General features: G+C 37.1%; 1 protein-coding gene across 7 annotated transcripts; it reads left to right on the forward strand.

Annotated features, from left to right (window-relative positions):
* The first annotated feature begins 930 nt into the window (after window positions 1-930).
* Window positions 931-23,768, forward strand: LOC148198337 (uncharacterized). Of its 7 annotated transcripts, none has more exons than XM_088116495.1 (5): window positions 931-1,124; window positions 1,251-1,513; window positions 1,599-1,653; window positions 2,067-2,146; window positions 23,738-23,768. In XM_088116495.1, exons 2-5 carry the CDS (start codon window positions 1,338-1,340, stop codon window positions 23,739-23,741), a joined length of 315 nt encoding a protein of 104 aa, XP_087972621.1. In that variant the 5' UTR covers window positions 931-1,124; window positions 1,251-1,337; the 3' UTR covers window positions 23,742-23,768. The 7 variants fall into 7 exon arrangements, 6 of the variants coding, with proteins under 6 accessions (XP_087972621.1, XP_087972618.1, XP_087972615.1 ...); XM_088116492.1 differs by lacking the exon at window positions 23,738-23,768 and adding an exon at window positions 12,452-12,963; XM_088116489.1 differs by lacking the exon at window positions 23,738-23,768 and adding an exon at window positions 8,809-12,445.
* The last annotated feature ends 243 nt before the right edge of the window (window positions 23,769-24,011 follow it).

The following is a 24,011-nucleotide window of genomic DNA, read 5'->3' on the forward strand; positions in this document are numbered from 1 at the left end:
CCTACGTATATCCATTTATAATGGACAATCAGGGATCACGTAGTTCTTTATATAGAAAAAGGTTTGTGAGTTTGTTTAAAACTAATTATGAATTGTTTGAGATTTTTGAAAAGTGAACCCGACAAGGGTTGTCCTTGCTCTACATATATCCATTTATGATGGAGAATTAAGGATCACGTAGTTATGGTATAAAAGGTTTAGTTTAACAAAATTTGACATTTTTTGGTTTTAAAGATTTCGTTTTTTTATTTCAAGAATGGTGGGAAAAAGGAAAGAAATATGATTTAAAAAAACATTATTTGTGTGTAGTAAAAAAATAAAACCTTTAGAAACAAAAACCTTTCAAAGTACAATAAAAAGAGAAAAAGAATGGTGCAGACGTAACATACCTTTTTAGCTTTTAGTACTCCCCTAGTTCTTCTTTGGTAGTTTCTGTTGGCAGAGTTCTTCTAGCGTGAAAACTTATTTTCCTTTATACTCTCACTCACTCTTTCTATCTCTATTATTTCAGAGTATCTCTCTATTTTTTTTCTCCTCTTTTTCCACGACAAGGTGCGTATTTATATACACATTGTAATATTATGGTAATCTTGCCCTTAATTGTGAATTAATTGACAATGAACAAAATAGGAAAAGAAAATGTCTTGTTCCAAGAAAAAGAAATCAAATAATATTCAAGACATTGATTATAATTATTGTCAGAAAATTTGTCCATTTTTAAAATCATATTTTCCTCTTTAAAAGCAACTAACACAGGAAATTATATATTAACATACTATTTTAATTACTATTTTAATTACTGCTTATAATTATTGGCATAATATTGATTCAAATTATTATCATATTAAACTAATATTTTAAAAATATGTTATAGTGATGTGTACTGCATTAAGGAAAATTATTTTATTATTTTTTTTTGTTTTCTTTATCTACCATTGATTATTATTCTCTTATTTTTTTTTCTTTTTATCTTTATTTTTAATTTTTATTTTATTAACTTATCCGACGAAATTGTGATTCCATTTGCACCAAATAGAGCTTCATATATCTCAATGGGTGGGGCTCTTGAGTACACTCTCAAGTACTGGCTGAAATCCTTCTCCCAAGACGAGTTCAAGTTGTAGGCACGCACCATTCACCTCTCCAATTTAGTTACATTCAAATCTAAATTTCAAACTCAAATTTCATTATTTACTAACTTTGATTCGATTCTTGCTCTCAAATATTGACAAAGATACCTTGCATTCTAGTGTCGGATTGTCGTCAGCACTCAACGTTACCACTGCCAAAGTCGAAAAACTATGAGATAACAATTGAGTTGCTTACGGTAACTGATTATGTTTCACTTCTTCGTTGTGTTTTCGGTCGTGAATTGTGATTTGCTGTTTGTGGCTTTTTTGCAGCTTCGGTCTGTGAGCATTGTGCAGACGGAGCCAATCGTTGTGCATATTGATACATTCGATCTGGTTCTCGAGGAGAATTCTGATTTTGATGCATCGCTTAGCTTGAACTAGTAAATAATGAAACGAGGTTGATGATGCTTTATGGTTTTGTTGCCGTTTGTTTAACGTTTTTTTTGCTTTTGTCTATTATTACAGTTTTGCGTCGTCGGTTGCCTCTACCAAGGGAAGTGGTTATGGTTTCGCTGATAAGGTTTGAGCTTGATTCTGCTCTTTGTTTATCTAAGCATGAGTCCATACATGTGTATACTGTTAACGGAGTTGTTCGTAGTCAAATCATGCTTCAGTTGATTTTGTAGCAATTTTAACAAGGTTGGTGAGATTTGAATTTGAATATTTATATTGTGAGGAAAAATTCTTAATAACATAGTAAAATGTACATAAAGATAATTTATTGATTATAAGGAGAGATGACTAATTTTAGTCTATTATTAAGCCTAATAAAGGAAAAGGATGCAATAAAAGATTGCAACATTGTAGTGCTGTTCAGCCTAATAATTTTATCCTTCCTATTAGGCTTGAAATTCCTAGGTTGATCAATTGTCCATGAATCTAATTATATTGTTTGATTGTTAATAGTTCTTACTAACTAGGGGTGATTGTCAGATTGCCGATGGTATGACTATACAAATTCAAACAATCTATTGCTTAAAACTTGTGTTCTCGTTGTCATGGGGAGCAACATGGTAAGTTCTTGATACCAGCCAATGCTTTAAACCATTGCTCTATTCAATATCTTATTTATCATTTAATAATTTATGTTTTACCAACCTTATCAAGTTTTGATACTAATATCTTGTTCCCAGCTGGGATTGATGCAATATCTAAATTGTGTTTCTTGTAATGTCGTTAGAATATAATGGGTGATTTAGAGGGGACAATCTTCATTCTTATCATAGACATTATGTGTGATATAGATTGTTGTGTTTGTCTCAAAGGCAATTTATAAATGAAACTTTGTGTGACTTAATCTAGTTCTGCCCCAAATCTTTTTATGATATCCTCATTCATTACTCTTATTGTAGGGCACCACCTATGACATCTATCATCATATGCAACCTTTTGTTGTATAATACAAATGTATAATACAAATGAAATCTGGTAGGTAATTATTTCAAAACTAAGGCTTTCTGATTCTAGTTGCCTATAGCACTTCATTGAAGAACTTTTACTACCAGGTTGTAAATCTTAAGGAAGTGCGAGAATTCTGTAAGTACATATATTCAAAATCCTAAACGTTCTTGTATTTTGAAGTTTAACCAAATAATATTAAAATGGGATAATAATCTAGGATTAAAACACAAAGACTTAAAACTTGAATCCTCAACATAGAAAACCTACACAAGACTTAAAACTTGAATTCCCAACACATAAAATCTTAGGAAAACATTTAGGCTCTTAGAAAATAGAAAAATATCTAGGTCAAAAAGATCCAGACGCTATGCTAAATGCTTGTTATTCCTAAAGCATCTAAGAGAGTTAAAGCTAAACGCTTAAAGCTTATCATACCCAAAGGATATTCAGTTTAGCTCTCGAAAACAAAACAATGTCAAAACAATATCTTTGACAAAACACTCTAAAAGACTAAAAGATAAAATACAAAAGAAAACATAAACAAGTTCAACGGTATCTGTCTAAAGAAGAGACATAGATCAAAATAATCGTTTAGTTGGCTTAACAATACCATGAGCTAAAACATACTTCGTCCAAAGATGAAGTCTTACTCAACACTTGGTATTTTTAGAAGAAAAGCTTAATTGTCTAATTTTACCTTACGGTAGGAAATCAAAAAGCACTTTGTTGTTCTAAGCAAGCATTAAATGACATTAAATGCTCAATGTTCAAAAGCAACAAAAGTGATAAGAAAAGACCTATCTACTGCATGCACAATTTACTTTACTCTTTGCAAACAAGCTATTCTACACGCATGTATAGAGCTTCAGATGAAATATCAGAAAGTGGACGTTAGAAACAAAAGAGATATTCACAAAATATTCTTCACTTGATGCCATGCCTAAAAGGATGTACTACATACTTCAAGCAAAGTACTGAAAAAGAATGTCTGCTCTAACAAGTTGACTTATCCAATGGTTATTGTACACGAAGAAAGAGAAAATACAAGAATCAAGGCAACCGCTCAGTCTAACAGACATTTATTCAAGGAGCCTTTAAATAGAAGAGCTTTCGAAAGAAAAATCAAGAGGATAGCTAAGAGAAAAGCTTACAACGAAATATCTATCCTAAGAAGCTATCAAAAGAGAAGAAAAGAAAGAGCTCAAGAAAAAGATCTTATCTAAGCAAAAAAAGAGAATAAGAGAAAAGAGAATAGAAGAAAAGAAATACTCTCAAGCTTCATTATTGTATTGCTTACTGATTGTAAGAAAGAGAGAAGAGAGAAACACCTGCAAGTGTTTAGACTACTTTGTATTGTATTCACATCCTTTCTACAAGAGTAATAATCTAAACTACTTGTAAACAATCTTTAATTGCAGTTCTGGAGAGAATTAAAACACTTACAACTGAGCTCATTTTGAGTTGAGGAAATCTACATGCAATAGTCTAGTACCAAGAGTGATGCGAATACTTAATGGAAATCTAGGCGTGGTAGTCTAGTACTAGGAGTGGTGCGAATACTCAGACCAGGAGTGGTGAGAATACTTAGTTGTAATCTTGTGAAGATTATAGTGGAACCCTCTACGGAGGAGAGTAGACGTAGCTTAGTTAGAATGAACCAATATAAAAATAACTGTGCATCTATCTCTTCTCTTACCTAAACGTTTCTCTTATAAAAATCTACAATTGTGCTTTTATTTTCAAATACAAGAACTCTCCAAGCTAAACAATAATCTTCAACTAAGGAAGTTCTCATAAAACTCTGCAGTGTGTATTCTTAATAACACGTCAAAAGAAATTATTGTTTACAACTTTTATTAGGTCAAGTGTCTAAGATTTCATAAGATATAATTAAAGATCGACTGCGTGCTATATCAGAAGGGTAGCAAAAAGAATTTTTCCATTAAGACTATTCAATCCTACACCCTTCTAGTATTTTTAAGGTACTTCAATTGATATCATAGCTAACCTCACGGGATTAGTTCTTAACAGGACTTGATGAAACTATCCTGGAAGATGGAAAATGAAGGATACGCCATCAATCGTCCTCCCCTATTCAAGGGTGAAAAGTTTGACTATTGGAAGCAAATGGACTGACGAGTAGAAACAAGTGGACTGATGAGTAGAAACAATACTACCTATTAAACTCTAAAGCTCACAAGTCTCTAATGTACGCTCTCTTTGAAGAAGAATACATGAAGGTTTACACTTACCAAGGAGCTAAAGAAATGTGGGACATCTTGGTCATCACTTATGAAGGATCAAACGAAGTCAAAATGAGTAAGTTGAGCTTGTTGACAAGATAGTATGAACTGTTTTTGATGCTTGAAAACGAAAACATTCAGAGCATGTTCAATAGATTCCAAACGATCCTCAATGAGCTGAAATCCCTGGGGAAGTCATATGATAACTTCGATCATATTGACAAGATACTGCAAAGTCTTCCCAAATAGTTCAATGATAACGGTTGAAAAACCGTTATTTTTATACTTAATTTTTTTAATCAATCAACCCTTTTTGACTTAGAAGCTTGCTTGAACTCATGTTTTTTCTTTAGTTTTGTGAATAAGAGAGTTGAAGGTGAATTTAATGGTTTTGTGCTAGATTCCCTTGATTTTGTAGGCTAAATGAATGATTTGAAAGAAGAGTTAAAGTACCGAATGGTTGGAATGCAGAAAAGTCAACCAGAAACCAGAAAAGTTAACCACTCAACCAGAATGTAGAAAATTCAACCAGAGTGCAAAAAAAGTTGCGCTGAGCGGTAATTACCGTTGAGCGCCAGTTTTCAGGTGCCGAAATCACCGCTGAGGAAAAAAAAAACGCAGCTGAGCGCCAATCTCAAGTGTCACACTTGCCGCTGAGCGGTAAAAACCGCTGAGCGCCATTTTTATGGGCCTTGGGCCACTTTTCTATAATTTTTAGAATACTATATAAGGTCTTAGTCAACTTAGGTCAGTCATCTTTGGCTGGGACGAAGCAGAAACACACTCTTTCACCCCTTGGAGGAGGATTTTGGATGCTAAGGCTCCTTTCTCAATTTCTAGGGTTCTATTTTTTCAGTCTTTCATTGTATTTCATCTAGTTTCACCATGAATATGGTGAACTAAACATTTGTTGTTGTTGGGGAATAAATGTAATCCTTTTCAAACTCTCATGTATGGAATTTGTTCTTCAAAATCTTCTTTAAGATACATGCTTTCTTTCGTTAATTGTTAGGATTTTTCCTCTTTGCTCAAAGAATACATTGTTTAAGTCATTCGATGTCATGATCATTGATTTTGTCGATATGGACACATACGGGGAAATCTAGATCTGGGGAATCTCTCCCAATAGTAGTATAAACCTAGACATAGGAGTATGATAGTTGGTTGCCTTTAAGCTTCTATTCACTATAATGCATGATTAATTGCTAGGGAGACAAGACATTGTAAACTAGTGATTATGATTAGGCTTTCTTCGCCGAGACATCAGGTTTAAGGTAATTTAGAAAGTGACATTAACAATTAATGAAGAAAGATGAATTCCTGAATACATGAGATTAGATAAGGATGAAATTGATAAACCCCAACAACATAATCATCCATATATTTCAATTCACGTGTTTTGTTTCTTCTTACCATTGATCAATCCATGCATACATATTTACTTTTGAGTATTTGCATTTAAATCCTAAGCAATCGGTTTTACAAGTCTTAGCTAATCAACAAACCACACAACTGTCTAGGCCGTGAGTCCTTTGGGAGAACGATACTTGGTCTTACCAGGTTTATTACTTGATACGATTTGGTTACACTTGCCGAGGGTTTAACATTCAACCGAGATAATAGCTCGTTAAATTAATTAATTTTTTAAATCTGGTCTACCCTATGGCAGCGGTTGTGGTAGAACCGAGGCCATAGACTGCTTTCTACCTCCGTTTCTGCCACAACTGAGGCCTATACTATACTATTTTTTTTAATAGAAGGTATGTTTTTATGACATCCACTATCACAAAAAGAAATCTACATATAAAACATAATATTTACAACATAGATTCAACACAACAGTCAATATTTAGAACACATAATGTTTAAAGCATAATGTAAAAAGTCTAATAACTATAAATCAACTGACACTAGTGTAGAAAATGCCTTTAACGTCACCTTTTAGACGTCTGACCCTCGAATATTGAACATGAAAAATGACCGGTGGCATTTTTCGTAAATAAAACAACCATATAGACGTCTGTTCTAGAGGCAACAGACGTTTAAAGACATATAGACGTCTGATGTGGGGGAACAAACTTCTATATACTCATTTTTGAAATCTAAAAAGTCACTTTTTAACTCCATGTAGTTGTTCGATCCCGCGAATCCGACTTCTATTGCCCTTTAGATGTATGATGTGGGAGGAACCGACTTCTATATTCTCATTTTTGAAATCTAAAAAGTCACTTTTTAACTCCATTTAAACGTCCGATCCCGCCAATTCGACTTCTAAAGCCATATAGACGTCTGATGTGGGGGGAACCGACTTCTATACACTCATTTTGAAATCTAAAAAGTCACATTTTAACTCCATTTAGACGTCCGATCTCACTAATCCGACTTCTAAAGCCCTTTAGACGTCTGATGTGGGGGAACCGACTTCTATATACTCATTTTTGAAATCTAAAAAGTCACTTTTAAACTCCATTTAGACGTCCGATCCCGCCAATGCGACTTCTAAAGACCTTTAGATGTCTGATGTGGGGGGAACCGACTTCTATATACTTATTTTTTGAAATCTAAAAAGTCATTTTTTAACTCCATTTAGACGTCCGATCCCGCCAATCCGACTTCTAAAGACCTTTAGATGTTTGATGTGGGGGGAACCGACTTCTATATACTCATTTTGAAATATAAAAAGTCACTTTTTAACTTCATTTAGACGTCTGATCCCGCCAATCCGACTTCTAAAGCCCTTTAGACATCTGATGTGGGGGGAACCAACTTCTATATGGTTGCATTAAAACACCACGAACGCGAGACAAGAATTATGTGTACTTACTTTTCATCATCTTCCTCGCGTTTTCTCTCCACGGGCTACGTTTTTCATGTTCGTTTTTGATAACGGTTGAATTTACCATTATTTGATACTTAATTTTGATACTAAACACACCCTTTTTGTCTTAGAAACTACCTTGGAATCATTGTTTTGATAAATAAGAGAGTTGAAGGTGAATTTGATGGCTTTGTGCTAGATTTCAATGTTCAACAGGAATTGAGATGATTTGGAAGAAGATTTGAAACTAGTAAGGAGTTGGAACTCAGGAAAAGATGGAAAAGCATCAAAGAAGGGAGATCGCAACATCGTTGAGCGCCACTTTGGGGGCCCTTAGTTCCAAAGTACACTGTCTCACGCTTGGCTGCCCTTTTCTGGCTCGTGCCTGGGCGCCCTTTTCAGGGGCGCTGAGCGCAACTCTGACGAGACGTACCACACTTTCTTGCCTTCTGAGTTGACCCTGAGCGTAACTTGTGACCCGCACACCGCTGAGCGCCACTCTTGTGGACTTGGACCCATTTTCTATTATTTTGATGTTCTATTTAAGGACTTGGACGTCCTATGGTTCATATCTTTGGACGAAATAGGCTCAGAACACACTCCTTGCTCCCTTGAGGCGGAATTGGACGCGAAAGCTCTTATCTTCAATTTCTAGGGTTTTATCTTTCATTCTTTTCCATTGTTCATCTAGTTTCACCATGTCAATGGTGAACTAAACACTATTTGTTGTTGGGGATGATGTAACCTTTGTAAAATCTCATGTATTGAATTGATTCTTTATTATATATGCTTCTTTCATTAATTGTTAGGTTAATTCTTCTTTACGTAATGCTTGCTTTGTTTAACTCATTCTTTAGCATGATGTATGATTTGCATTAGTACCGGAAGGTATTTTACAATTCATGATCCGGAGAATTATTCCCAGAAGTAGTATTGCTGAGGAATGGGGAATATGAATTCTGGTTGTCTTAAGCTTCTGTTCTTCAGAATTAATTATTTGGAATACAAGCTTTTGGTCTTACCATTTTATATTACTTGATACAATTTGGTACTGTTGCCGGAGTCTTAACAAGTTTTTGGCGTTGTTGCCAGGGACTCGTGGTTTAAGTATTCTATTTGTGTGATTATTGATTCACTTTGACTTGATTTTATAATTTTGTTTTTGTTTTGTCCTAACAAAGTTTTCTAGGGTTTTGTTTTCTTGTGTATGTAGGATACAATTAGAACTAGAAGCAAGAAAAGTTCGGAACCTCTTCTTAAAGGATTATTCCCTTCTCCAGAGACACTTTTACAACCTTCACCGCAAATATGTGATCAGAGAGCTGAAGAGATGGCCAAAGAAAATAATGGTAGACGTACTTTGGCAGATTACTCAACAATTGTTGGCCCTCATCACTTTAACAATATAGCAAGGTTGAGGGTCAATGCTGCAAACATGGAGGTAAAGCCTGCGTTGATACAATTGGTGAAGAGCAACCAATTTAATGGACTGTCTCATGAAAGTCCATATGAGCATCTGACAACTTTCAATGAGATTTGCAACACTGTAAAGATCAATGGAGTGTCGGATAACGCTATAAGGCTTAGTTTGTTTCATTTCTCATTGGGAGGCAATGCTAAATTATGGTTAAATTCTTTCCCAGAAGATAGTTTTACTGAATGGGAAGATGTGGTTGCAAAGTTCTTGAACAAATACTTCCTAAAATAAAAGATCAACAAAGGGAAGCAGGAAATTTCTTCGTTTAGGCAAGGCATGGAGGAGATGTTAGGTCAAGCATGGGATAGATACAAGAGCTTGTTGAGAAAGACGCCCACTCATGGATTTGATGAAGCCTTAATAGTCATTCTTTTCCCTGGAGGTCTTGGTTCAAAAACTAAATTGATGCTAGATGCCTCGGCTGGAGGTAATATCGAATATAAGACTCTAAAGGAAGCCTATGAATTGATTGACAACATGGCTACTATTGAAAATGAGATGCATAATGAAATAGGAGCTCCATCTCAGCAAAAGGGAGTCCTATAGTTACAATCTCATGATGCCTTGGTTGCACAAAATAAGATTATCACTCAACAATTGGAGAATTTGACGAAGAAACTCTCTAAATTGCCAAAGGAGCTGCAAAATGTTTCATACGTTCAACAGAAACTCTGTGAATTATGTGGTGGTCATCATATCAATGGTCAATATGTTTTTCCAGTGGAGGCCCAAGAAGATATCAACTATTTGGGCAATCAATTCTGCCAAGGTAATTTAAACCAAGGGTGGAAACCTCATCCAATTATGGGTCAAGGTCAATTTGGCAATCTGGGCAAGCAGGACAATTTAATAGACCACCGCAACAACAACCACAATGGCATTAGATATTTGCATTATCTGACAGAACTTCAAAGCTTGAAGAAACCTTTCAACAATTTATGCAGGTGACTATCTATAACCATAAGAGCACTGAAGTTGCTATAAGGAATTTGGAGATGCAGGTGGGCCAACTGGCCAAGAAGTTGGAGGATAAAGTTGAGAGGAAATTTTGGGCTAATACTGAGGTTAACCCCAAGGAAGAATGTAAAGTGATTGTGAGCATAAGTGATGAGCGAGTAGAGGAGAAAAAAAGAAAGAGTTGAGTTAAAAGAAGAAAAAGAAGAGAGAGTAGGTGAGGTTGAGATAGAAGAAAAAGAAAAGGAGAGGGGAGAGAAAAAAATTGAAAAAGTTGAAAAGATTCTTCCTTATCTTAAGGAGTGTTAAAAGATTGAAAAAGAGAAGCAATATGTGCATTTCATGGAGATCTTCAAGCAATTAGAGATTACTATGTCTTTGACTGAAACACTGCAACAAATCCCTGCTTATTGTTCACGGTTGAAAATACCGTTATTTGTGATGTAATTTTGATACTAAATACACCCTTTTTTGCTTAGAAACTTGCTTGGAATCATGTATTTCTGTTAAGTTGTGTGAATAAGAGAGTTAAGGTTGAATTTGACGATTTTATGACTAATTCCCTTTGTTTTGATAGAAAATGTGTTAATATGGACAACAGTTTCACCATTCCTTGCACTATCAGGAGCCATAAAATAGGGAAAGCCCTAATGAATTTAGGGTCTAGTATCAATTTGATGCCCTTATTTGTTCTTGAAAAGATTGGTGGTCTTGAAGTCCAGCCTGTAAAGATGATTCTGTTTATGATGGATGGATCCACCAAAATGTCCTATGGTGTGGTGGAAGATGTGATCGTTCAAACTGACAACCTCAGATTCCTGGTGGACTTTGTAGTAATGGAGATGGAGGAAGAATTGGAGATCCCTATTATTCTTGGAAGGTCATTCATGAAGACGGCCAAGGTGATCATTAATGTTGATGATGGAACTATAACACTCAAAGACCAAGAAGAGAAGGTGATTTTCAATGTCTTCAATGTTGAGCAGCAAATCCAGATCAAGAAGACTAGTCTCAAAGCTGCATGTGGAGATGCACCAGAGGTTAGGACTAAAGCTGCAAAGCCAGGTAAGAAGGGTAAAAAGTGTTTTTTGTCACAAGTAAAGGAAGAAGAGAAAGACAACAAAGGAGAAAGTGTTTATCAAGACTTCCTGGAGAACTATGAAGAATTTAGACCAGGCATTCCAGTGAGATATTACAAAAAGTTTTGGATTGTGAAAGAACTCAGGACTGATGGACTGATAGAGATTGAATCTCAACCTTCCAGAAAAATAAAAAAGGTGAACAAGAAGGTACTGAAGAGCAGTTGGTGTGGAGAAAGAAAAGATGACACCATGATAAAAGATGTGACATGAGCTTATTGGGTCAAGGTAGTGACATTCAAGAAGCGCTTCTTGGGAGGCAACCCAGTGTTTTACAAACTTTTATTTTGTTTATTTTTTTTAGTTTGGATTTTTGTCATTTGAATTTTGTTTCTGTTTATTTTGTGTTTATTTGATTCCAGTGTGTTTAGTCTGTAATAACTGAATGTTTGCGGGGTGGAGAGAGATTAATTGTTTGGTTTGAGTGTTGTTTTGTGAGCTAGGGAAAAGAAACTTGAAAATTCTAAGTTGAATCTGAGAACCCAAGGCCAAGAATACCCAGAAAGAGCCAAAAAGCAAAGGGTGAATAGTGTCACTCGCCGCTTGAGCGCCCCCTAAGGGGCACCCGGGCGACGCGAGTGCAGAGTTGGATTTTAAGTTGGGGCTCAAGCGAGATTTCGGCCCACTTCATTCTTTTTACGCCCTAGGGTTCGCCCAATCCTCCTCTCTCAGATTTCCTTCATCCTAGCCTCCCTAAACACTCCTCCTAAGTTCTCTCCTCACTTTTCCCCTCATCCCTCCACCAAATACCCTCTTTCTGACCATTTTTGCACAATTCAATCATTCGAGTTTGGGGTTTTGGTGTGTGTTGCTGCTAAGAGTGCAAATTTCCACAAATTGTTTGAGTTTTGTCCACTAATTCCTTGTCTCCAACCAAGTAAGTCATGCATTCTAGTGTTCTAAAAAGTTTGATTTTTGAAGAATGTTGACGAAAGAGTTTGATTTTTGATGATTGGCACTGTCTATGCATGATTTACCACTATTTGGACCGATTAAATTGTGCTAATTGTGGTTTGGACTGAGTTGAAACTGATTTGGAAAGTGAAAAATATAGCAAGGCAACGCTTGGCTGCACCGCGTGTCGCTCAAGCACCCCCTTAGGGGTGCCCGAGTGGTGAGCGGCAGTGGCTGTTTTTCTGGTCTGTTGTATTTTTGGCTGTTTTGTTCTGTGCAGGTAGTGTTGAGGGATCTCTATTTAACCCTCAGCCTGAATGAGAAGAATTTGTTGATTTTTTTTACTAATGCTTTATGATTTTTGTGCTTGTTTTGTGAATCTTTATGTGCAGGAATGACTTCCTCTTCAGGTAAAAGGATCAAAACCCTTAGTACCAAAGACAAGGGAACCAAGAGTAAGGAGAAGGAGTAGTTCTACTCAAACAAGTTCAGAACTCCTGCTCATGAGAGATACTTCCCAATTTTGGAAGGAAGAAGACTATTGATGGAGAGAAAGGTGGCCAACATACCATCCTTGGCTCCTCAATTTGAAAGGGAGCTAAACAACAAAGATTGGGGCCACCTGACAATCTACCCCTTGATGGACAAATTTATGAACACCAAATTATGATGTCACAAACTTGTTTTTCAATCGGCAAGTGTGACCGAATCGTTCAAGTAATAAACTTGGTAAGACCAAGTATTGTTCTTCCCAAAGGACTCACGGCCTAGTTTAGTTATGTGGTTTCTTGATTAGCTAAGACTTAATGACGAAATATTTGGATTTTTATATGCAAAAGACGAAAATTAAATATGTATGCATGAAGTTTTGATCAATGGCAAAAAGCAAAAGATAAACACTTTCAATGAAATATATGTATGAATATGTTGTTGGGGGTCAATTTCATCTTATCCACTCTCATATATTTTAGGAATTCAACATTCAAATCATCATTGTTAATGCCACTCTCTAAAGTACCTTTCAAGAAGGCTTCTCCCTAATCACGAGTTCATACAATTCCTAGCATTCCTAATGATCAGTTCATAAGTACAGGAGCTTAACGACAACCAATATAATATTGGGAGAAATTCCCCGGATCTAGACTTCCCCGTACGCAATAATCATGCATCGAATGAGTTAAACAATGCAAGCATTAAGCAAAGAGGAAAAACCCTAACTAATGATGAAAGAAAGCATAAGTCTTAATTAAAACATGTAAAAACAGATTCCATATATGAGAGCTTCAAAAGATTACATTGATTCCCCAACAAACATACAGAGTTTAGTTCACCATATTCATGGTGAACCTAGATGAATTACAATGAAAGAATGAAAGATAGAACCCTAAAAAGGTGAAGAGGAAGCCTCAACATCCAAGATCCTCCTTCAAAGGGGTGGAAGAGAGTGTTTGCTTCGTTCCAGCCAAAGATACCTAACCCTAGGAAACCCTAAAGCTTATATAGTATTCGTAAATTACAGAAAATTAGGTCCAATCCCATTAAAGTGCCGCTCAACGGTAAAATACCGCTTAGCGGTAAGTGCGTGTCACGTTTCTTCCCCTCAGCGGTAAAATTGATACTAAAGGTTGCTTTTAGTATCAATTTTAAGCATGAAAATAACAGTTTTTCAACTGTTATCACAACCCCAAACTTAGAACTTTGCTTGTCCTCAAGCAAACAAGATGTAACTCAATCTTCAACCAATTATTATGATGGTTCACTTATTCAAAAGTCTTCTTTTCAAGATAAGTAAAAACTTCAATCAAACTTATGACCAATATTTCAATCAAGATGTGCACATGCTTTAGTGTTCACAAAGTCATATAAATTCCAACAAATGCTATTTTTCATGAATGATCAATCAATTAAGCATGGATGTTCATGTGCTAATGAAATACTTCCTCACTAGATAAAGTGTTTCACTCACACACAAGTGTATAAGAAGTAATCACTCATTCACTCTACTATCACAATGTCACATGAATTAACTTTGCCTTTCATTTTACCACAATAAAAAACATTCACAAGCATGCATCATCACAAGGACTTTTCAATGGCTTATAATGTGGCTGGGCTAACAAGAAAATTGGTTTTTCTGGATCACAAAATCCTTGAGTTAAGAGAATCATAACAACACAATCATCTTATTCATTCCCAACTTTCTTTTGCCTTTGCATTGAGCTTTGCTTCTTTTTCTTTTCTTTTCTTTTTCTTTGTATATTCTTACTTTTTAACTCTTAGCTCAATGCTTTTCATGTTTTCCCAACAACCGCAAACTTGAACATTTAACAATATCACATAAGATCTTCTACTTAACTCAAGGTAAAGATTTTCAATCAAGGGTTTCAGTGTATGTTCAAGGCTAAGGGTTCAAAAGGATAGAACACAAAGTGTTCTCTTTTAGGGGGCTAATTTTACGAATTTGGCCAATAAAAAGGTTTCCAACAAACGGCCTTGATCATATGATGCAAAACAAGCAATTGATTCAATCATAGAAAACCTAGGCAAAATCATTCATACTTTCAAAGTAATAGCATTCAACAATAACAACTCTGGAGCTCAAAACCTCACATATAAGCTCATTCACATTTGACATACACATCCTGCTTAATTTCACAATCACAATCATGATATCATGCATTTGTTCACAAAGCTTGTGAATCACCTGTATAAGCATTTTAATGTGCACATCATCTCAACATCAATCAATCAATAAGCATCATTCAGTATTACTTATCACACAATCATAGTTAATAGCAAACCATCATCAAACCAGGTGTTCAATAGAGTACATCAAACCCTAATCTAAAAACAAAAACAAATAAGTTCAGAAAACTTAAACCACAAAAGCATAATCATATGATAGCGTTTATCAGTAAATGCTATCTCAGCTCCTCATCAGTCTAAGCTGTCCTCTGTATCTTCTTCTTCTTCCTCATCTTCAGCATCTTCAAATGCATCATCATCATCAGCTTCATCTTCTTCCATCTCTTTAGCTGAAGCTTCAGCTGCTCCAGCTCCTCCTCCATGCACTGGTTCTTCTGGCCAAGCTACCACATTATGGAATTCATCCATAGTCCACCTGTGGGCTGGAGGTGTATCATACATCCCCACAATCATCTCAGCAGTAGCCATCTGCCCTCTGTGAATGGACTGCAACTGAGCACCTATAAGAGACATATACATATCCCTCATCTGGAATGGTTCTACTTCATGTGCATCAGCAGATGTCTGGCTCTGTGCTGGCCCTCTCTCTCTACGAGCCCGGCGTGGTGGAACTGGCTGAGCTGCATCCTCACCTCCACAGTACTGTCTGTAATAGGCCTCATCAATAGCTTTTCTTGGCCTCTCAAATGGTGGAGCAGAAGTGTCCACCCCAACTATCTTGCAAAGGTGCGTGATCAAAGAAGGATGTCCTAGTGGTGCTTTGTTGTTTGAAGTATTGGCGCACACACTAATCTCATCAGCTATCACCTGCCCAATATTAACATTCAAGTTTCTGATAGCACAGTAAATGAAGAATGCCCTGCTGAGAGTAATATCTGACACATGTGAACATGGCTGAATGTTGGCATGAGAAAACGTCATCCAATACTTTGCAAGAGGAGTCAAATCCGTCCTCCTAATGTTAACCACTGAGCCAGATCTATTCCTTTGGAAGTGTCCTCCAGGTATACACAATACTCTCTCCACATCCTCATAATCAGCACCTTCCTCCATGCAAAGAGCAAACTGGCACTGCTCACCAGCCCATACAGTGTCCAGGAAGTTATTAATAGAATCAGGATCATACCTGATAGCATGGCCTCTGACATAGCCCAAATAATTCTCAGCTGGATAATCACCAATCTTCTTTGCATTGGTGTAAAATTCCTTTACCACAGCTATGTTGGCAGGTGCAGGATAAGTGGCTAGCTTTCCCCAGTCATTCCCTAAAACTTGCTCTCCAAATTGAGGAGCAAAGTTAGGTATCATTCCAACCTTTCTCTCCATTAGAAGTCTCCTGTCCTGAACCACTTTAAAGTGCTTCTCATGTTTCCTAGAGAGGAACCTGCTAGAGTGGGGTTGCTCTGGTTCCTTTTCCTTTCTCTTGGTTGCCATGGTTTTCAATCTTTTTCCTGAAGAGGATGCCATTTCTACATTCAAAACACAAATACAAAACCACAGAACATGATGTTAATCATTAGTAAAACACAAAACATAACTCCTTTCGAAGCTAAACCACCGCTGAGGGCCAGAATTTCCCCTCAACGCCACCAGTAACACATTCCAGATCACAAAAAACCAGAAAAACCAAATCTGGTAGAGTGCCGCTCAGCGGCAGTTTACCCCTCAGCGGTAACTCTGCAGATTTTTGAAAAACCTGTTTTAAAGCTTTCCTAACTCCACCCAAATGCAATTTTCAGTTTTCCAGTTCATAATCATGCAGTTTAATCGGTTCAAACATCAAATATATCATCAAATCATGCATAGAAATCAAAACCCCTAAATATTCATGCTTTGACAATCACATTCAAATTCAAGAACCCTAGAATGAACAAAATGCATTTTACTTACTTGGGTGGAGATACTAGATGCAAAAAGAATGCTTCCAAGCTAGAATGCTCTCTTCCAACCCCAAACTTTGATGGCACAATAGTGAAAAATGAGTGGAAGAGAAATTTTCTTAAGAGGGATGAGTGAAAAGATGTGGAAAACCTTGGAGAAGGTATGTGGGAGTGTTTGTGCAGAGAAAAATCTGAAAGTGTGAGCAAGTGCGCAGCTTAGGGTTTAAAAATACCCTAATGGGCTCGGGTCCCGCTAAGGGGAACTTAAAACCCATTCTGCGAGAGTACCGCTCAGCGACACTTTCGTGATGTGTTCTTCTCCTTCTTTTCTTAACCTACGTGCCTCCCATACATGCCCCTCACTGGTTCCCTGCAATTCAATGTTAAAAATGTTTATGCAAACCCTAACTAAAATAAACAAACAGAAATATTCAATCAACTGGGTTGCCTCCCAGGTAGCGCTTGTTTAACGTCACGAGCCTGACCCAAAATCCACCAACACCCATCAGTAGGTGCAAAATTTTCTTACCAACACCCATCAGTAGGTGTTACAAACATAGTATCCTTCAGTAGATACTTAACCACCTTAGCATCCTTCACAAGATGCTATTTCCAACAAAATAATTACAAAAATAATGTTCACAATTTAAAAATTACAAAACCAAATCAAAAGTCTTTAAATCCACTGGGTTGCCTCCCAGCAAGCGCTCTTTTAACTTCATTAGCTTGACCCTATAAAGTTCAAGTTCCATCTTCTTTATAGTTGATGTTGTCATTCCACCAACTCCTCAGCTGTTTCCTTTGAACTGTCTTGGTTCTTCTAGAATATGGAGACTCTATCTCTATCATCTCCTTCTCTTTAAAGCCCTTCACAACCCACAACTTGTTCTTGATTCTTACAGGTGTGCCAAGTTGGAGTTTTCTTTTCTCCCAGTCACTAGGAATTTTTTCTCCTCTTCCAGTCTCTTCTTCCTTGGGTACCTGAAACAACAAACAATGGTTACCTGCAATCTTGAGATTTTCATCTTTATGGCTAGTCATGGGTGCATATCGAAATGCAGCTTTATAACTAGCCTCTTCCTCCTTTGCTTGCGTCTCATCTTTGAAGACGTCTACCACCACTCTCTCCTCTCTTTCCTGGAGCACCACTATACCTTCATTTACATCAATGATAGCCCTGGCAGTTTTCATAAACGGTCTTCCAAGTATGATAGGTATCTTCTCTGTCTCCATCTTCATCACCACAAAGTCTGCCAAGAACTGAAGTTTGCCAACACAAACTATAATGTCCTCTACAATTCCACATGGCTCCTTTGAAGATCCATCGGCCATTACTATTTTAACCTTTGCAGGTTTCACTTTAACATTGCCGATTTGCTCCAGTAAAGAGTAAGGTATCAAGTTAACACTTGAACCTAAATCAAGGAGAGCTTTCTTCACCTTTTTCTTCCCTATGGTACAAGGGATAGAAAAACTACCTGGATCTAATGCTTTAGGAGGGAATGGCTCGTTTTTAACAGTTATACATTTCTTTGCTTCATCACCTCTACGTCTTTTCTTTGTAGAGATGTTCTCATCAGATTTTGTGTAAACTGTGATTTTCTGTAGAATCTGCTCCCAAGGTGCATCATTATCCAACATCTTGAATAATTCTGTGAAATCCAATTGTTTCTCTTGATTTATTGGAAAAGGAAAAATATTTTCGCTCTCTATTTCTCTTCTTTCTTCTGTTTCTCCTTCTTCTAACTCAATTATCTCTTCATTCACACTCTTTACCACCTTGCACTCTTCTCTGGGTTAACCTCAGTATTAGCCCCAAAATTTCTATTTGGTCTTTCTTCCAATTGCTTGGTAATCTGACCCATTTGAATCTCCAAATTCTTTATAGCAGCTTCAGTGCTCTTTTGAGAAGATTCAGTTTTCTGTATGAATTGCTGAAGAGTTTCTTCCAACCTTGTTGATCTTTCATTAAGCATAGATAACTGTTGCCAAAAGGTTGGACAAATTTATGAACACCAAATTATGATGTCACAAACTTGTTTTCAATCGGCAAGTATAACCGAATCGTTCAAGTAATAAAACTTGGTAAGACCAAGTATCGTTCTTCCCAAAGGACTCACGGCCTAGTTTAGTTATGTGGTTTCTTGATTAACTAAGACTTACAAACGAAATATTCGGGGTTTAAAATGCAAGACAGAAAATAAACATGTATGCATGAATTTTGATCAATGGCAAAAAGCAAAAGATAAACACTTTCAATGAAATATAGATATGAATATGTTGTTGGGGGTCAATTTCATCTTATCCACTCTCATATATTTTTAGGAATTCAACAGTCAAATCATCATTGTTAATGCCACTCTCTAATGTACCTTTCCAGAAGGCTTCTCCCTAATCACGAGTTCATACAATTCCTAGCATTCCTAATGATCAGTTCATAAGTACAGGAGCTTAACGACAACCAATATAAAATTGGGAGAAATTCCCCGGATCTAGACTTCCCCGTACGTGCCCGCATCGACAAAACCAATAATCATGCATCGAATGAGTTAAACAATGCAAGCATTAAGCAAAGAGGAAAAACCCTAACTAATGATGAAAGAAAGCATAAGTCTTAATTAAAAGATGTAAAAACAGATTCCATATATGAGAGTTTCACAAGATTACATTGATTCCCCAACAAACATACAGAGTTTAGTTCACCATATTCATGGTGAACCTAAATGAATTACAATGAAAGAATGAAAGAATAAACCCTAAAAAGGTGAAGAGGAAGCCTCAGCATCCAAGATCCTCCTTCAAAGGGGTGGAAGAGAGAGTGTTTGCTTCGTTCCAGCCAAAGATGCCTAACCCTAGGAAACCCTAAAGCTTATATATCATTCGTAAATTACAAAAAGTCAAATCCAAGCCCATTAAAGTGCCGCTCAGCGGTAAAATACCGCTCAGCGATGAGTGCGTGACTTGTTTTCTCCCCTCAGCGGCCATTTTGCCCCTCAGCGGACCTCCTGCAAGCTCCTGAGTGCCGCTCAGCGGTAAACTGCCGCTGAGCGGTGACTTCGACTTCTCCTTTTTGCACTTTTTGTTGTCTTTTCTGATTTCAATTCTCTCCTTCTTCACTTCTTTCACCAAATTCACCTTAAAACCTGCACAAAAACACTGAAATCAAGCATAAACCTGTCCAGCTCTCTTATTTCCAAAAATATAAAGAAAAACATGATTTCAAGCTAGTTTCTAAGTGTAAAGGTTGCTTTTAGTGTCAATTTTAATCATAAAAATAACAGTTTTTCAACTGTTATCAGGCTTCCACTGGAAAAGCACATTGACCATTGATATGATCACCTCCACATAATTGTGCAAGAGTTTTAGTCAGAGTCTCCAACTGTTGAGTTAGAATTTTATTTTGAGCTAGCAAGGCATCATGTGCTTGTAATTGAAGAACCCCTTTTTGTTGCATAGAAGCTCCTCTCTCACTGTGCAGCTCATTATCACTAGTAGCCATGTTGTCAATGATTTCTGTAGCTTCCTCTGGAGTTTTCCATTTGATATTTCCTCCTGCTGAGGCGTCAAGCATCATCTTGGTTTGTGAACCAAGACCTCCAAGGAAAGTTAAGACTACTTCCTGTTCTTCAAAGCCATGCGTGGGTGTTTTTCTTAGTAGACTTTTGTATCTATCCCATGCATGCCCTAGTGATTCTTCCATGCCCTGCTTAAATGAAGATATCTCTTGCTTGCCTTTTGTCACCTTTGATTGTGGAAAGTACTTGTTCAAAAACTTTGTTACCACCGCTTCCCACTCTGTGAAACTTCCTTCTGGGAAAGAATTCAACCAAAGCTTAGCATTGCCTCCCAATGAGAAAGGAAACAAACTAAGTTTGATCGCTTCATCTGGCACACCATTAATTTTGACTGTGTTGCAAATTTCATTGAATGTAGTAAGGTGCTCATATGGGCTTTCATGAGATAACCCATTAAATTGACTACTTTTCACCAGTTGGATCAGTGCTGGTTTGACCTCCATGTTAGTTGCATTGACTCTTGGTCTAGCTATGCTGTTAAAGTGCTGAGGTCCAGCTATATTGGTGTAATCAGCAAGAGTTCTTCTGATATTATTGTTCTCCATATTTTCTGTGCTATGAACAGAACCTTATGGTGATGGTTGCAACAGAGTTTCCGGAGGAGGAAAAAGTTCTCTAGATGTTCGGATTCTTCTCCTCCGTCTACTGTCTTCTAATCCTTCAAGTAGAGGTTCTGTTGTTTTCTTGCTCCTAGTTCGAATTGCCTCCTGCATACACAAGAACACAAAACCCTAGAAAAGATTTGGTTAGCACAAAAAGATATAAGAGAAGATATAAGATTCAGAAAATAAAAACAGAAAACAGAAAAACAGAAAACAGAAAAATAAAATAAAATCAAATAAAATACAAACTGAAAAATATAAACAGAAAAATAAAATAAAATAAAAAAAATTCGAAATTTAAATTAAAAATAAAAAAAAAATAAGTCAAAGATAATCAATAATCACACAAATTAACCAGTTAAACCACGAGTCCCCGGCAACGGCGCCAAAAACTTGATGGACAAATTTATGAACACCAAATTATGATGTCACAAACTTGTTTTTCAATCGGCAAGTGTGACCGAATCGTTCAAGTAATAAACTTGGTAAGACCAAGTATCGTTCTTCCCAAAGGACTCACGGCCTAGTTTAGTTATGTGGTTTCTTGATTAGCTAAGACTTAATGACGAAATATTTGGATTTTTATATGCAAAAGACGAAAATTAAATATGTATGCATGAAGTTTTGATCAATGGCAAAAAGCAAAAGATAAACACTTTCAATGAAATATATGTATGAATATGTTGTTGGGGGTCAATTTCATCTTATCCACTCTCATATATTTTAGGAATTCAACATTCAAATCATCATTGTTAATTCCACTCTCTAAAGTACCTTTCAAGAAGGCTTCTCCCTAATCACGAGTTCATACAATTCCTAGCATTCCTAATGATCAGTTCATAAGTACAGGAGCTTAACGACAACCAATATAATATTGGGAGAAATTCCCCGGATCTAGACTTCTCCGTACGCGCCCGTATCGACAAAACCAATAATCATGCATCGAATGAGTTAAACAATGCAAGCATTAAGCAAAGAGGAAAAACCCTAAATAATGATGAAAGAAAGCATAAGTCTTAATTAAAAGATGTAAAAACAGATTCCATATATGAGAGCTTCAAAAGATTACATTGATTCCCCAACAAACATACAGAGTTTAGTTCACCATATTCATCGTGAACCTAGATGAATTACAATGAAAGAATGAAAGATAGAACCCTAAAAAGGTGAAGAGGAAGCCTCAGCATCCAAGATCCTCCTTCAAAGGGGTGGAAGAGAGTGTTTGCTTCGTTCCAGCCAAAGATACCTAACCTTAGGAAACCCTAAAGCTTATATAGTATTCATAAATTACAGAAAATTAGGTCCAAGCCCATTAAAGTGCCGCTCAGCGGTAAGTGCGTGTCACGTTTCTTCCCCTCAGCGGCCATTTTGCCCCTCAGCGGTCCTCCCGTGAGCTCCTGAGTGCCGCTCAACGGTAAACTGCCGCTGAGCGGTGACTTCGACTTCTTTTTTTGCACTTTTTGATGTCTTTTCTGATTTCATATCTCTCCTTCTTCACTTCTTTCACCAAATTCACCTTAAAACCTGCACAAAAACACTGAAATCAAGCATAAACCTGTCCAGCTCTCTTATTTCTGAAAATATGAAGAAAACCATGATTTCAAGCTAGTTTCTAAGTATAAAGGTTGCTTTTAGTATCAATTTTAAGCATGAAAATAACAGTTTTTCAACTGTTATCACCCCTCTCCCGCCAATGTTGACATCACCAAAGAATTCTACACAAATGCAAAAGCATTGGGGGGAGAGGATGAGACATACTTTAGCTACGTTAGGGGTAAGAAGGTTGCCTTTGATGTTGTCACTATTAACTGCTTTCTTGGTATAGACTGTAGGGGGAGCAATGTCAGTTTGCCACGTCCAGGCTGGAAGGAGTTGACTATGAGGACGTGGAGTTGACTTTATGTGTGCCTGGAGGGCACTTTTAGAGGAATGGGTCTGGAGCACCCATCCACATCATTAGACTCCATCTGACGCCTCTGCCAAAGTATTGGATGGCATGCTCTCATGCCAACATTCAACCATGCTCCCATGTGTCGGACATCACTCTCCAAAGGTCAATCTTCCTCTATTGGGTTCTTAGGGGCCTCAACATTAATGTTGGGCAAGTTATAGCTGATGAGATCCAAAGTTGTGCCCGTGGTGGAACCAGAAGGGCACCCCTGGGACATCCCTCCTTGATCACCCATCTTTGTGAGGCTGCTGGTATTGATGTTTCTAGGCCACCACTAGAGCATCCAAGAAAGGAGTTGGACGCAGCTTACTTCACACATACTGTGCAGTGGATGAGCCAGGCCACCCAGCGCCACCACCACAACAGCCTAGGGCACACAGGAGAGCACCACCACCAGCCCAGGAGCTAGTCCATGAGATCGTCCTTTCCAGATGCAAGACATGTACTTTTCTTTACTGGATTCTAGACTGGCTGCCTTATACAGGGGCGAGTAGGAGCTGTTGAGAACACTCACGTCCGCATTCCCTAAGAGACAGTTCATATCTCAAGATGACTTTGCAACCTATGTGGCATGGCCCACTGACCCAGCACATAAGGGTGGTAGAGCTGAAGCAGCTGAAGCTTCAGCTATGGATGAGGATGTTGAGGATGAGGATGATGATGCTAAGGAGGATGAGGACTCTGATGATGAGTGATGAGTTGTATTGAGCATCTACTGATGGATGCAACCTTTGTTATAGACGAGGATTTTTGTTATTTTTCTGTTTTTATTGCTTTAATTCTTAAACTTTATTTTGTTTCTGTTTTCATTGTTTTCTTTTTAATCATTTGTTTTGTTATTGTACTTTGCTTGGATAAATTACACTGCTTTGGTTCAACTGTTGTGTTTTGTGATAAGTATTGCTTTGTGATGATCTAGTGTATTGATTGATGTTGAGATGATGCATAATTTGCTGATATACAGGTGATGGCTCACAGTTATGAAACAGGTGCTTAAGGTAAAATTTTATTGAGATACTGAGTAGGGTGCTTTTTTGAATTCTGGGACTTGAGAGTTTACCTATGAGAGTTTTGGGCTTCAGAGTTTTTGTGAATAATTGCTATTGTTGTGGAAGCATGAATGATTTTACCCAAATTTTCTGTGATTGAACTACTTGGTTGCAGGTTTCATATGATCAAGGCCATCTTTTGATATCCCTTACTCTTCTTAGCCTTCACATGATTTATGTCCTCTGAAC

Source organism: Vigna umbellata, chromosome 5, assembly GCF_029865625.1.
Source record: "Vigna umbellata cultivar VRB3 chromosome 5, Vumbellata_1.0, whole genome shotgun sequence".
NCBI lineage: Eukaryota > Viridiplantae > Streptophyta > Magnoliopsida > Fabales > Fabaceae > Vigna > Vigna umbellata.

What these genes read in the sequence shown, in the direction of transcription:
- LOC148198337 (XM_088116489.1), top strand. Translation starts at nt 1,338, where the DNA reads ATGTTTCACTTCTTCGTTGTGTTTTCGGTCGTGAATTGTGATTTGCTG. An exon ending in GCATCGCTTAGCTTGAACTA is followed by an intron (nt 1,514 to 1,598) that starts GTAAATAATGAA and finishes CTATTATTACAG; the next exon opens with TTTTGCGTCGTCGGTTGCCT. An exon ending in TTGTCATGGGGAGCAACATG is followed by an intron (nt 2,147 to 8,808) that starts GTAAGTTCTTGA and finishes TTGTGTATGTAG; the next exon opens with GATACAATTAGAACTAGAAG.